The sequence below is a fragment of the Danio rerio genome, chromosome 10 (assembly GCF_052040795.2).
Source record: "Danio rerio strain M-AB ecotype USA chromosome 10, GRCz13ab, whole genome shotgun sequence".
NCBI classification, from domain to species: domain Eukaryota; kingdom Metazoa; phylum Chordata; class Actinopteri; order Cypriniformes; family Danionidae; genus Danio; species Danio rerio.
This window is the reverse complement of record NC_141030.1, coordinates 37,261,126-37,275,598: the sequence shown is the minus strand read 5'-3', so window position 1 is coordinate 37,275,598 and position 14,473 is coordinate 37,261,126. Positions and strand designations below refer to the sequence as shown.

The window sequence follows — 14,473 nt, the reverse complement described above, 5'->3', positions numbered from 1 at the left end:
AGTCCCATTACTTTTGGACCCTTAACAAGTGGGAGGCACATCTGCAAACTCTTGTAATTCCTAGACCGTTCACCTGATTTGGATGTAAATACCCTCAAATTAAAGCTGACAGTTGGAGTCAAAAATGTTAGAACTGTGTCGATGTCCCAATATGGGATCAACAACATTCCAATCAGCCAATCAGAATTAAGGGATACGTTTACAATGTAGGTTTATACTTCATGATTGCTATCCAACTATTATTCTCCTCTGATTTGGGGGAATAACTTACAATTATGGTTGGGTTTAGGGGTAGGGATTAGGTATGGGTAATATATTCAAACAAAAATGATGTTCCAGGATTAACAAAGATGTTAATTCAGGAACATGTCCTATTTGATGAAATCTGGTTGTCAGTATCAATTAACAACAAAATATGAAACTAAAATAAGTAAAAAAGTGAATCATCTTAATTCTGTGTAATGCATATATTTATGTAAAATTTAACCTCATACTTTTTATTTCTATGTGTTGAAAAATATACAGTCAGGTCCAGACAAAATAATGACATGCTAGTTGATACTCTAAAGTACTTAATTTAGCAGCGTTTTATTATCATAAGCTCTCTATGTACATAAAATCACTTTGTTTATTTATATTGCATTTATTTTTGATGCAGACACCAACATGTCTTTGACCCCTGAATTTGCTAGTAACAAAACACATATAATCCTCTTAAATTCAATAAGGATATTAGTGCTGCCATGTGAAAGTTAAGGTCTTTTTTCATGTAAGAACAAAGCTGATGCATATAACTACATGAAATGAAACTTAATGAATGCAAAAAAACAACATAATGGACAAAAATGTTTTTGTTTATGCAGCATGTTGTTACTGTAAACTTCATTTTATTTCTCCTTTTCTACAGACTAGACACAATGCAGAGACTTAGAGTTACAGTAGATCTGTTTCAACACTCAAGGGGGGAAAGAAAAACACTTCAGTCACATTTGGAGTCAGTGTGAATGAATAAATTAGATGTACTGCTTGGTAATCTGAACTTGCAATGTGACCAAAAGTTGTTTTTGCAGTTCCTTGAGTGATAAAATTCATATATATACTTGAATATATATATATATATATATATATATATATATATATATATATATATATATATATATATATATATATATATATACTTTTATATATGTATATATATAAAATTAAAAATTAAAATAAAACTGATTTCAAAGAGAAAAAGGGACAGAAAGGAGTGACAGGTAGAGAAAAATGAAAAACAGAGGGACAGAGGCATTATTTACCCCGTTCTAGCTTCATGTCTGAGGCCCGTGAAGGAAAGGAGGAATGAAAAGAGATGGGGGACAAAAGTATAGTCATGGTAAAAGAGCGATGGTGAGTTGAGGGCAAACAGACGACATGGAGTGAAAAGGTAATTATTCATGACCAATTTCATAGTCTGTCAACTGGCATCATATTAGACTCGGTTATTACATCTGGAGACAAATGGAGTATGTGATAATTTGATCGCTGATTAATTTATTGAACTGATCAATTTTGTCAACAAATGATGCGGCATTTCCAGGTTAGAATGACCAAACATGTATGATTACAGATGGATGATTGAATAGGAGCTAACTTTGGCCACATTTATGGATTCAACAATCATTTTTATCCTCTATAGTTATTCTAAACTACCAAATTACATTAGCAGTTGGTATTAAAGGTGCTATAGAATGAATATCGCTATATACCTAGGCATAGCTAAATAATAAGAGCTATTTATTGCCCTATCACTTTAAAATAACAAATAGCCTACTGCACATCTCTCTATATTTAGGCTAAAACACTGCATATTTTATTTATTTATTTTCTCTATGTTTGTTTGTACTTTCATTTTAGTTGTCTTTCTTTTGTTTTGATTTCCAAAATGAACCCTCATTGTACTTAAGTTTACAACAATAAATAAGCTTGTTAACAAGTTTAAAATGATTTATGAGGTAATTATAACGCTTCGTTTCGAAATTTCATCTTCATTTACAAGTAGCAGGATATGTACGTCTACTGAATATTTCTGTCCGTTCGTATCCCGTCCATTTGTGTCCCCTGGTGGCAGTGTTGCAGACTGCTGTTAAACCTAAAGACATTTTCGTAATCTCTTTGTCTCACAGCGGCATCACACACGACTGTAGTGGTCATTCTGAACTGTCACTCACTATAATTGTTTCCTCATTTTTGAAATTCCCAGTGAAAAGCAGGTCAATCGGTACGAAAAACACTGACTCTGACTATACACATGGGATCATTAATATGTACATCTGAGGCAGTGCTTGATTGGCCACAATGTTACCTAGTGAAATTAAAACAATAATAATTTAAGTGTAAATTTATCTAAGCATGTAAAACAACTATGTACTGTATGTGGGACTCTTATTTTGAAAACGAGAGGCAGGGAGCCTTAAAAGAAGCAGTTTTGGCAAGTAGGCAGCCATGCATGGCCACAGAGTTTTCACAGCTCGTCAGAAAGCAAAATACAGGATATACGGATTCAGTACCACCCCCAAGAGCTATAAGGCCTGTTTAACTGTATATTTAGTTCAACGTGTATATTTTGAAATTTGCTACGTTTATTTGCAAGGTAGCAACGTACATTTTTATATGTAATGAGCCAAAAAATTCAAGTAGACTGCCGAATATGTGCCATACGATATTACTCACAGTTTTTACTGTGATTTTTCTGAAGTGATAGGACAGTAATACACTTTATACAACTCCATCTTGCTTTAATACCTCTTGATTATTGTTTATTTATATATTTTACTTATTAATTGTTTCCTTTTACATTTTATTTTCTTTAGTACTCCAATGTATAGCACTTTGGTCAACTTCAGTTATTTCTAAAATGTGCTTTATAAATAAATATTGTATTGTAAAACCCATTTGTTTACGCAGAGGTTGATAATTTCTGCCTTTATTTTAACATAAGTTAAAGCTTCAAAATACAACACTAAAAACATCTATGTCTGTCTTTTTTGATGAGTAGAATTACAATTTATTCTATGACATTAAAAACAACAACAACCCTCGAGCAAAATAGGTTACTCTGGTGGCTTTAGGATATCTTACTCACTCTTAAAAATACATCCACTTCAATTGAAAAGATTGTTAACAAAGCATCTACTCTATTTGTAAAAAAAATAGTTTTTTATATTATTTTGCACATTATTTTTCCTGCCTCCTCCTTCCCATGAACTGTGAGCTTGAAACCTATTACAACGATCCTTACAAATATGATCAAAACAGAGCTTTTCATTTTAGGGCTTGTTTATGTGGTTATAAATGAGCATATACAACATTTCTGGAGAATTTTTAAACTTTTCTAAGTCACATACCTACTAAGTAGATATCAGAGAAAAAATTTACATATTAAATCAATACACTCTATAGCACCTTTAATATAAAAACCTTCAGCCTGTCAATATATTGGTGCAAGATAAAAAAAAGACTCTGGATCATTCATGTTACTTACTTGTTCCCTCTTCTGACACCATACCTAGACCCTCGGCTTTATTCTGCCTCTCAAAGGCATTCAGGTCCAAAACACTGCAAAGCATTTTCAAACAATCAATTATCTAGTGTAAAAAGAAAAAGACCGCAGCTTTCAATAACAAAATACCTGCAGGTCTGCATTAAAGCCTGAACACTGAGAAAGAAACCCACATCTTTCTTGTCTTTCAGGTAGTCCAGCATTTTCTGTAAGGGAATTGTTGATCCGGTAACAAAGCAATATATCATAATATATAAATCTTTAATATACTGTAGGTCTTTCACAACTAACCTGCTGAACTTCACAGTTCCCGCCATTTAAAATAGAAATGCCAAGTTTTAGGGTGGAAGAGACCATACAACCAGTCTCACCTGTACAAAGACAAAAAAGAGAAACATTTTTTACATTGAAAGGTTTCAACAGTGCTCCCATTTGGATATTTGAATGTAGACTGTGGTGTAAAGTGGAGCTCAAAAGTTAAAAACAGAAAATTATGGTATGAACACTTCATTGTTATTCAGAAATAATGTAATATATGAAGGTATTTTACCTGTGACTTTGCTAAACTAACCAAAGCACTTCACAGTGATCAAAATGAGAGAAAAGCAGTCTTTAGCTAGATGGCTACATCAGTCAAAATTAGTGTACAGGCCTTTTTTTGAATGACTTCAGCACATCTTTTCAGACACCATGAAACAAGATGTTATGTTGGATTGTATATTATGTGAAGACAATTACAGTACCTTTTTTGTACTTGAATTCATGCAAACATGTTGTAGAATAAAATAAGAAACCTTTAAAACAGGGGTTCTCAATCTCTGTCCTGGAGGTCCAATGTCCTGCAGATTTTAGCTTCAACCCCAAGAACCTCCAGGACTGAGTTTGAGAACCCCTGCTTTAAATATCAAACAGAGCACTTTAAAAACTTCAGTGGTTTTTAGGTGTGTGTAAAGTTGAATTAGTACCCTTGCAGGCACTGATCATCTGCAGGACCATCTCAGCAGCCCCTCGGTTGTGTAGACGCGACTGCTGGTAGAGCAGTCTTTGCTTTTCCATTTCCTTTTCCTACAGGGATAAACATGGGAAATGAACTGTTTGAAAGCATTAATATGTCGCCTTTTCCACATACCATTCCTTCAGGTCAATCTCCCTGCTCCTTTAAACAAACTACAGAAAGCTAAGCATAATAGTAAAAAACAAAAACTGCCAAATTGTTTCAAAATACATCCATACATATAAAACTAAGCATAAATAAACCAAAAGTGATTTTTTTTTAATCTTAGATGTGATTTTTACAGCATTAAAGGTGCAATATGTACGTTTGACACCCAGTGGTTAAACTAGGTACTGCCCTCCTGGGTCAAAACACATGCAAGTGCAGGTTGCCAGATTGATAACATCAACAGGACCATGCCTGACTATCGGGCATATAGGCTGATTTAAGGCTGATTTGATTCATGTTCTAAATAAAAGCAACGGCATGTAATAAAAGGAATATTTTCCATATTAAAAAAAGTTTTTGCTCTAACCAATACCTAAAATTTTAGAAACTTATTTCTTGCAGCTAAACAACAGAACAACTGACAATGATCACCATAGGTACACTTCATGTGCTTCATTCAAGGTTAAATGCTATTAATATGAGTCTGAATGTCATTTTGCATGACATTTATTGCCATATCCTGAAAGCAGCAGCAGATAGTTCAGCTCAAATCTTGAAAATAAAATAAACCTTTTGAAATTGAACTTTACAGCTGTGACTCAGAGGAAGCCAACACATGTCAGTGGTTCAACATGTACATTTAATAATGTTAAAAAGGTTTAATATGTATTAATTAGATTGTAAACCTCACCATTTCGTTGGAGAGCAGTAAGTGCACATATATGTGCTTCTGAATGGCTGTATTTAAACTTTTTTGTATTAAACAGCCAAATCACTGCAAATCTTGTTAAGCAGTGTGTTGTTAGTACACCGGGTTACAATGTAACCTGCTCACCTAATGTTTACGTTCGTAATATTTATACTATTTGCTAATAATAACCACTCTGAATCTGGAACTCTGCATCTCATTTCGGAGTCTGCTACTGTCAACCAGAGATCCCATTTCTATCGCTGTCACATACTTTAAGAGACTTCCTAACTGAATGAATGAAAAAAGCTGTTTTCCATCAAGGCAACCCAGGGTGCTGAAATAAAAGATGGCAGAACTGGCATTGTGCGGGTAAAGGGACCAAAACAAAGAAAGCGTTCCAGCATGGAAAACACATGTTTAAAGCAGAATATCTAGCCTCAGCATTGTTTTTCAGATAAACAAAAATGTTCACTTAGCATGTTTCCTAAATATCTGCAAACATACTATGGTATTTTTATGCTTTAGAAGAGTTAAAAACTTACATACAGCACCTTTAAAGAGAGCTCCTTAAAACTGCAGAAGATCAGGGCTATGCTGATGTGAATATAGTCTAAAACTCGTCTCTTTCACTCACGCTCTTTTAGCATGCTTCCAATCAAGCGCACCATCATCATTAGTTATGGGAAAGTCATACTAATTTCCCACGTTTGTCTAACAGAGCAAACGTTGGACTACAGTAAACTCTCCTGATGGCTTTGCATCTCACAGAGAAACAAAGAGCCATGCAGGTGTTACTCATCTACAGCTATGTCTCCTGTTGAGAAGTGACCAATAAGTGCATCTGCAACCTATACGTAACCCTTCACCCAGCATTACCAAACAATTGACTTTAAAATAAAGATAAATTGTGATCAGATGCAATTGCTTTTCCTTTCTTTTAATGTAGATATATACACAAACAGAATTACATGACTATTAAATTTGTAATAAAAGCAAGCCTTTTGCTTTTTATTACATCCATAAAAGAAGCAAAAAATGCACAAAAAATGTGTACACTTTATCAATTTTAAAGCAAAACGTACAGAAGCTTGCTTTGCAAAATAAATCTTTAGGTTTATAATTGCTGCATGCATATTACACCCCCCTCCCAAACCTCCCACCCCACCCCTGCCACCCCCCTCCCCTGTAAGCCTGGCCTAAACACCCAAAAGTGTGTGCATTTCTTCTTACCATGTCTATGAATGCTCAGCCTTTGCTCTTACCATGTCTATGAATGAATGTGCATACGTGAAATTATACATCTATATGTATTTGTTGCCTACAATCCAATACGTCGGATGTGTCTCTATGTTTGTACCTCTGTGTGTGCAGACTAGGAGACTGCTCTTGTTTTCACTGTAGTCTGTGTGTCAGTATACTATGTCAGTATGGGGGAAAACGTTGATTAGTCACTTTCACAAAACAACTGTGAATGCGTTAAAGGAAGTCAAGATAAGAGAGAACAGATAGCAGACATACCTGTAAACAGAACTATTACCAGGGTTCCCATACTTTCACGAACAGCAGATCCAAGGACTTTCAAGGACTTTTTAAAGCACTGTTAGTTTTAAATAAAGCACATTTGTAAGGATACCCCTGCATACAGTATGTAGCGCCATGAAAGTCTTAACTGTACTTAACATTTTATTTCGACTTAAAGGTGCAGTAGGTGATTGTATTTAGAAACATCTTTTCTTGTGCTGGTTGAAAGACTCTTCATAGTCCAATAGTATTGATTAAAGTAACCTCCTGAGACCCGAAGATTTTTTTTTTTCTTTTTTTTTCTGTGATGTCCTACATCCTTTGAGTTAAAAAAAAATCTACAATTTAGAGTTTTTACATTTTGTTTTTATTTTTAATTTTACAGCATGTCCACTGTAGTGGACCACAGGACCATTTTACTTCAAAACGACCACCACTCACACACACACACACACAACAAAACTGTACAGGATATGGCTGTAAAGGGATATTAATCCAATATTAATGTCACAAAAACAAAACCCATTTTTTGCTTTTGTATTGAAATTTCTGAAACAGTTTAGTGTGAAAGAGAGCCGAACTCAAAAAAAAAAAAAAAAAGAACTGATGTTAATCCAAATCAATTTTAACATAAATGTGATTTAAAACTGATTGTCAGACTCTAATTCTCTAATTGTCTGACAGTCAGACTCTAAATCAGAGCCTCCCTCATCTATCTTTTAAAGAATCCTGTCTGCGTCAGTTCTGCCTCCTACAACATGCTGTCATTAATTACATTAAGATGGTCCTGGTGTCCACTATAGTGTACATTTAAAAAAGGATGATGTTTTGGAACACAAACAAGTTAACAGCTTTGAAAGCTAAATGTATTGTTCCTGACACTTTAATAAACAAATATATATGTAATAATAATAGTAAAAACATTTAAAAAGCTAAATTTTACATACCTCTCCTTACCATAAATGTGCTTTTTTTGTATGTCGGCCAATTTGGATGCAGTGTAAGAAGTTGTTCCTAGCATGCCAGCCAATCAAATGACATATCACTAGAAAGCCCAGGATGTCCTCTGAACAGTACAACAGGACTTGACAGAGTAGCTCTAAAAATTCAAAGAAAATTCATCAAAAGGCAATGTCCACTACAGAGGACACAAGTCAATGGGTGGGGTTTTAGGAGGGTAAATGATCTTTATATGTATTTTTATATCCTGGGTAAGGCATAAAACTAAAAAAAATGTATTCAATTAAAACGTCCTATAATTCCGATAAGTAGCTCAAACTGTCCGTCAACAAATGCAGATTTAGGCTTTTGCGCATCTCTGTTCACACATATCCGCCCTTAGCGTGTGCACGCCTGCATGAGCATCACTTGTGCACACATAGATGAGAGCCGCGCGTGCACGAGAGTCACAATTGCAGCAAAATCAATCAAAAATTTTTAACTCCTGAATCAAAATTGGAGTTACTTTTGAACGCTGGAGAAAGGACGACACCATGGCTGAAGTATTTCTGTTAGACAGGTAATGTTCTGTTTTAAAACTATTTTAGCTTCACGCAGAGCTGATGTAGAGTGTGTGTTATGAGTGGGTTATTATGTGCACAGACGTGTTGTTCAGCCACTGAAATCTCCCAGTGATAGATTGTCGTGACTATTTTCAGTTTCATAGGGGCCTTTGACAGCATCGATAATGTAGATTTACGTTTAGTTTAACAACAAAACATCAGTAAATAGCGCTATTGCACCTAGCCTGCTTCACTGAGCTGAAGTTGGTTTTATATTCACATTGGGTCATTTCTGAGCAATGACAGCCTGTGACGCGCTCCCGATATTGTTCACCTTGCTACTCTGAATATTCACTATAAATTAGCATGTAAGTGTGGCTTAGTAATAAGTATAATTCCTGCATGCCGCCGGCCAACCACTACATACACTTCTAACTAACGAATAACATGAACTGGTTGGTTGTCTGCTGTCGTGTCGAGGTGCGCTCATTCGAGATTTCAGAAGGCGTGGCTTTGAAACACAGTCCCTCCCCTGCCGTCCAAAGCTTATATGCTAACCCATTAGCATTTTGGCAGATCACCTACTGCACCTTTAATATATACATTAAAAATGTAAACTTATCGTCAAATACTGCTAATATTCAAATGCGGTTTCTGAAATAATGATAAAACGTGCATTATTTGATGAGAGTCGTGTCCTGAACACGTTTACATGCCAATATTTCAGTTCAGTTATAGCGCCACCTACTGGCAACAGGAAATTTCATGTTTTCCACTGAAACAAACTCCTCTTACAATTATTTTAAAAGTTCGATAAGATTCCTCTCCTGAAGACATTTATATGCAAACATTAAGTTATAGCCATAGCGCCACCAGCTGACAGAAAAGGTTTTACATAAACTGGTGATTTTCTCAGGATTTTTATATTTATCAGCTTAAATTATTATTGCCCACTGTTTTCTGTCATTTTAAGGCCATTGGGGGTGGTGAGTCCGTGTGCGATGTCCCTTTCATCGCTGCTTGCAGCTTTAATTTGTCAATGTTATTGTACAAGATTTTACTTTAGGAATTTTAATTTAAGATTTTGGCAGTTTTTTCGTTCTGTTTTTGACAATCGAACACATTTGCTGAAATAAAACCATAAACTAATTTCATTTCAAATTGCAAAAGCACTTTCAAGGAACTGTGTTTGTTTTTGAGTACTTTCCAGGCCTTGAATCCAAACGTCTGAAACTCAAGTACTTTTAAGAAGCATGGGAACCCTGTATTTCACACAAACAATATTTGATTAAACTGTGAAACAAGCCAAAATGCACGTTCATTCTGAAAGCACTGAGCATTACTCAATAAGCAAAACCTTAAAAAGCAACCATATATACAGAAGTTAAAAGTTACTTTTGGACTCTTAAAGCTGCAGCCAGTAAAATTTCACACACTAAAATCTCTTAGAAGTCTCAGAATTACTTAAAAATACAGCTAAATTGTAATAAAAGCATAGAAAATTATATAAACAATCTAAATAATATACAATTATTACAAACATAATTTATATAATCAAATAAAATGTGTATTTGACATGTCTTGGGTAAATACACTCATTGTATTATATATGATGACAGATTAATCAACTGTGCAGAAGATTTGTAGTAAAGATTTCTAGTAATTCTGTCAATATTTCTAAATATTATAAAATCCCCACAAGCTGCAGCTTTAGGTTAACCAAAAGCTGAGTTTTACAGCATAAAGCACAACAATTCACCTAAGTCTACATAGGAAACACTTTATATTATAGTGTCCTGAAAACAAATGTAGTAATTTGGAAAATCTTGTAGTAATTACATATAGTCCCAAATTAATGTATAATCTTATAGTAAACACATATTTAATTAATATGATACAATTCTTAACTGTATAATAGGGAAACCATAAAATAAAGTGCAACCACAGCCTGTTTTTTAAAGATGCAGAAGTGTGATATTAATATATTAAAATGAAGAGACAAAGACAGATCAGAGAGCACAAGCCAGACAGACAGAGAAATAGAGATAGATAAAATGGGATGTGAGTGAATGGATGGGTGATACAGTGGTTGGTTTGGATGTCACTCGGGTCTACCGCTCTTGTGTCTTCCCCGTCCCCAGCCCCCGGACTCCCCCTACCATCTCTGTCTGTCGCACCTCAAAGGACATCTCCTCCTCTCCACCCTCATTCTCCTCCTCTCCACCCTCATCCTCTTCATCCATGTGGCAACTCTACATTCAGCATGACAAAGAGAAAATTTGTGGTATTAGGCTCCATGATGGGACATTTTAAAGAAAGTTAACATGAAAAAACTAAATGGATTAATCCATAAAGGCGTAAGGCTAGTTTTAACTAAAAACAACACAAAAAAAGGTCATTACAAATATTTAGATGTTGCTTTTACTTATTTTATTAAGTTAATCAGGTTTCAAGTAAAATTTTTAAGTGATACAAAGTTATATATTATATTTTAGTCAGTTTGATTGATAGTTGAGATGAGTAGAATTTTATTTGATTCAACTAAAAAATTTAAGACAGCAAGAATTTTTTACAGTGTACAGACTGTAGTCTTAAAATGCACAGCAATAATGTGCTTTTTCAAGATTGTTTTTAATAAAGGTTGCTTAAATATTCTAATATAACTAATTATTATTATTATTATTATTATTATTATTATTATTATTATTATAATTAGAATAATAACTAGAATAATAATATATCCTATAAAAAGTAATAATAATTTAAGCAAAGCTCTGTTTATGAAACTGGATCAATATGTCCACATTTGTTGTCAGTTATAAATCAAATTAAAATACATTATAAAAAAGGTGCAATTCCTCCTTGATTTTGTGATTCTGGGCAGCTTGTTTAGATTTTGGGCAGCGTTAAATGCTGCTCAAATATGACTTTATTTCTTAGTGTAATTGTGTCCTTAATATAAAATACAGATCCAAACCGCACTTAAGCTAAAAAAAAAATAAAATAAAAAGATACAAATAAAAAGTAGACTTTATTTCTTAGTGTTCTTAGTCCATGGTGTTTCCTTTATATAAAATTAGTTCATTGTGTCCTTAATATAAAATACATATCCAAACCGCATTTGAGCTAAAACAAAAAAAATTAAAATAAAAAATACAAATAAAAAGTAGACTTTATTTCTTAGTGTTCTTAGTCAAGGTGTTTCCTTTATATAAAATTAGTTCATTGTGTCCTTAATATAAAATACATATTCAAACCGCACTTGAATTAAAAAAAATAAAATAATTAAAATAAAAAATAAAATAAATGAAAAAAAAGGATACAAATAAAAAGTAGACTTTATTTCTTAGTGTTCTTAGTCCATGGTGTTTCCTTTATATAAAATACTGATCCCAATTGCTCTTGAGCTAGAGCAAAAAAAAAAAAAAAAAAAAGAGAGAAATAACAAATTTGCATGATTGTTGTCTGTGCGTATTTTCACAGCAAAGCAACACAAGAATGTCTAAAATTTAGAGAAAAGCCCAAGTCATCAATAAAGCTGCAAAAAAAAAAAACTGAAAAAATACCCTGCAAAGTCATGGAGGAAATGCTAAAAATGGTTGTTATCAGTTTCCAATAAGACAAAAAAAGACTTACCTTAGCCATGATATCAGCATATGCCATGTATAAGTGATCTATATCCAGTTTACTGTGACAGACAAAAGGAAGGACAAGGAGATAAAAACAATGAATCAACAGATATAAAAGGAAAAACCAAAAACATGCAAACATATCAAGCTTAGGATACTATAAGTGCACGCATAAAACCTAGCGGTTTAAAAGATAGTGGTTGAGTATGATTAAAATAAATACTAATTATTATTTTGGGAACATAGAAAGGATTGTTTAATGTTACCCTGGACCACAAACCCAATCACTAGGGTCTTATTTTATCATCTGAAAGCTGAATAAATAAGCATTTAGCATAAATAAGCAAATAAACATTGATGTATGTTTTTTAGGATAAGAGAATATTTAAGAAACAACAGTTTAAACTTCTAAAATGTGAGGGTTGAAAAAAAATCTGCATACCCTTTCATACCCTTAATAAAAAATTATGTTTTGATATATCTGAGGATGGAATTTTATAAAATGTCTTCACGGAAGATGATCTTTACTTAACATCCTAATGATTTTTGGCATAAAAGAAAAACCAACCCTGCTGGCATTTCCTAAAAAATGCCAGTGCAACTTTTTTTGCTTAAAAAAAAAAATAATAAATCACTTACAGGACATATTCTAACCCAAATTTCACTTTATTGTTTTTGCCAGAGACAGACAGTTTTCATGTGTTTTTATTACTCAGTATGGTTTTCAATCACTTATTTTATTTGTTGTATTGGGAAACATCTAAAGTTGATTTTTATTTCCAGGGTTCATCCACATTTTTAGTACAAAAATCTCATGACTTTTTCAAGACTTTCAAAACAATTTTCATGACCTAATGTTTCCTGTAATGTCTACATATACGTGGTAAATCATAAGAAAAACAATGAACGTTTAAATTTATTACAGCATATAATAAAACAAGCAAAAATCTCTTTAGTTTTAATGTTTTTGGCCAAGAAAAGAAGTAAAAACAACTAACCTCTATTCCAGTATACAGATATTGTCAAACAAATTTTAGATGATGTTAATAGTTTGTTAAACTAGCAATAGGAGGTAAAACTACTTCTATTGTAAAGCCGCGATCACACTATACTATTCGCTCCATAAACTTCCATTCATAGGCATGCGAATGAGGCAGACCAGATACGCAAGCATGTGCAACAAGGTTCACATTTTACTGCATTTGAAAGTTTAAGCTTGGTGAATTTTTACCTGCGAAATCGCATCACATGATTGCGTTAAACCAATAGAACAAAATTGGAAATAAGAAATTTTAAATATGGAGCAATCGCTCACTTTTATTAACGTCTAATCATGTTGGTAAATACCACTCCTTTTCACAGCGCCATACGACACAATTTCACAAGTACAAGCTCTAATGTGATCACAGCTTAAGACACTTTGGATAAAACGTCTGCTAAATGACTAAATGTAAATGTAATTTCCATGACTTATCCAAAACCTTGTTCGTTTTTCTGTTTTTCCAAAACTTTTCTAGGCCTGGAAAATGCCATGCCAAAATTCCACGACTTTTCCATGACGGTATGAACCCTGTATTTCTGTTCATATTACAAACAGTTTTAGTTTCATGGTATTTTTATAAAATCTGCCTTTTACAACACAATGTTAATAATGCAATGGTTTAGGGTTAAATAAAAAATGGCTGATATTCGAATCAGAAATTTTACTAACACTTTAGTTTAGTTTCATTTTTAGTAACATATTGGTTTACTTACCATTAGTCTCACATCTCTTAACTATTACCTGTTTATTATTAAGACATTGGCTGTTTATTAGTACTTATAAAGTGTTTAATCTGCATCTTCTTCTACATCTCTAATTCATTGTATTTTCCAAACCAGCTACTACCTGAAAAACTATTAACAAGTACCTGTAAACATATTTATTATACTGTAAATCTAAGAATTGGTTTATTTTGTATTAGATTACATAAAGCCATGTGAACAATGTGAATGTCTCGAGCAGTCTGCAGAACAGCCACGTCATGGCCATGTGATGCTCTCTTTTGACACTAGTAACCAAGTGTTTAATTGAGCAGGGATCTCACCTTTTCTCAGTGAGTGCTGTGCGGCTAAAGTGAAGGATGAGCTGATGAAGAGGGTCTGGCTTTGTCTCCTTTTCCTCTTCCTCCTCTTCTTCCTCCTCCAATGCTTTCTACATTGTGAAGAACATTATGTGGATTACATGTCTAAACGTTGCTTAAATGCATGTTTTGTGTTGCTAATGTGTGAGCACATACAGACAGGTCATCAATCATTCTGTCCTCAAAGGAATAGCCTTCATTTCTTATCCAGTTGCGCTTGTACCCATCCAGGAACATATTAGATGCTCTGTGTCTGAAAGAAAGACGTTAATGTATATTCTGAACCTTTTTCTCCTCGTTT

At 33.6% G+C, this 14,473-nt stretch overlaps 1 protein-coding gene across 8 annotated transcripts in view; it reads right to left on the bottom strand.

Moving 5' to 3' along the window:
* Window positions 1-14,473, bottom strand: part of ryr1a (ryanodine receptor 1a (skeletal)) — a 129,479-nt gene that overhangs the window by 29,769 nt on the left and 85,237 nt on the right. For 2 of the 8 annotated variants that reach the window (XM_087271025.1, XM_087271026.1), the window contains 9 exons: window positions 14,329-14,425; window positions 14,137-14,243; window positions 12,057-12,108; window positions 10,580-10,672; window positions 4,510-4,609; window positions 3,836-3,915; window positions 3,674-3,750; window positions 3,527-3,600; window positions 1,302-1,319 (listed from right to left, as the gene is read on the bottom strand). In XM_087271025.1, coding sequence (XP_087127151.1) covers window positions 1,302-1,319; window positions 3,527-3,600; window positions 3,674-3,750; window positions 3,836-3,915; window positions 4,510-4,609; window positions 10,580-10,672; window positions 12,057-12,108; window positions 14,137-14,243; window positions 14,329-14,425 — 698 coding nt within the window. The remainder of the gene's footprint in view (window positions 1-1,301; window positions 1,320-3,526; window positions 3,601-3,673; window positions 3,751-3,835; window positions 3,916-4,509; window positions 4,610-10,579; window positions 10,673-12,056; window positions 12,109-14,136; window positions 14,244-14,328; window positions 14,426-14,473) is intronic. The other 6 variants (XM_087271027.1, XM_087271029.1, XM_087271028.1 and 3 more) reach the window with 3 other exon arrangements.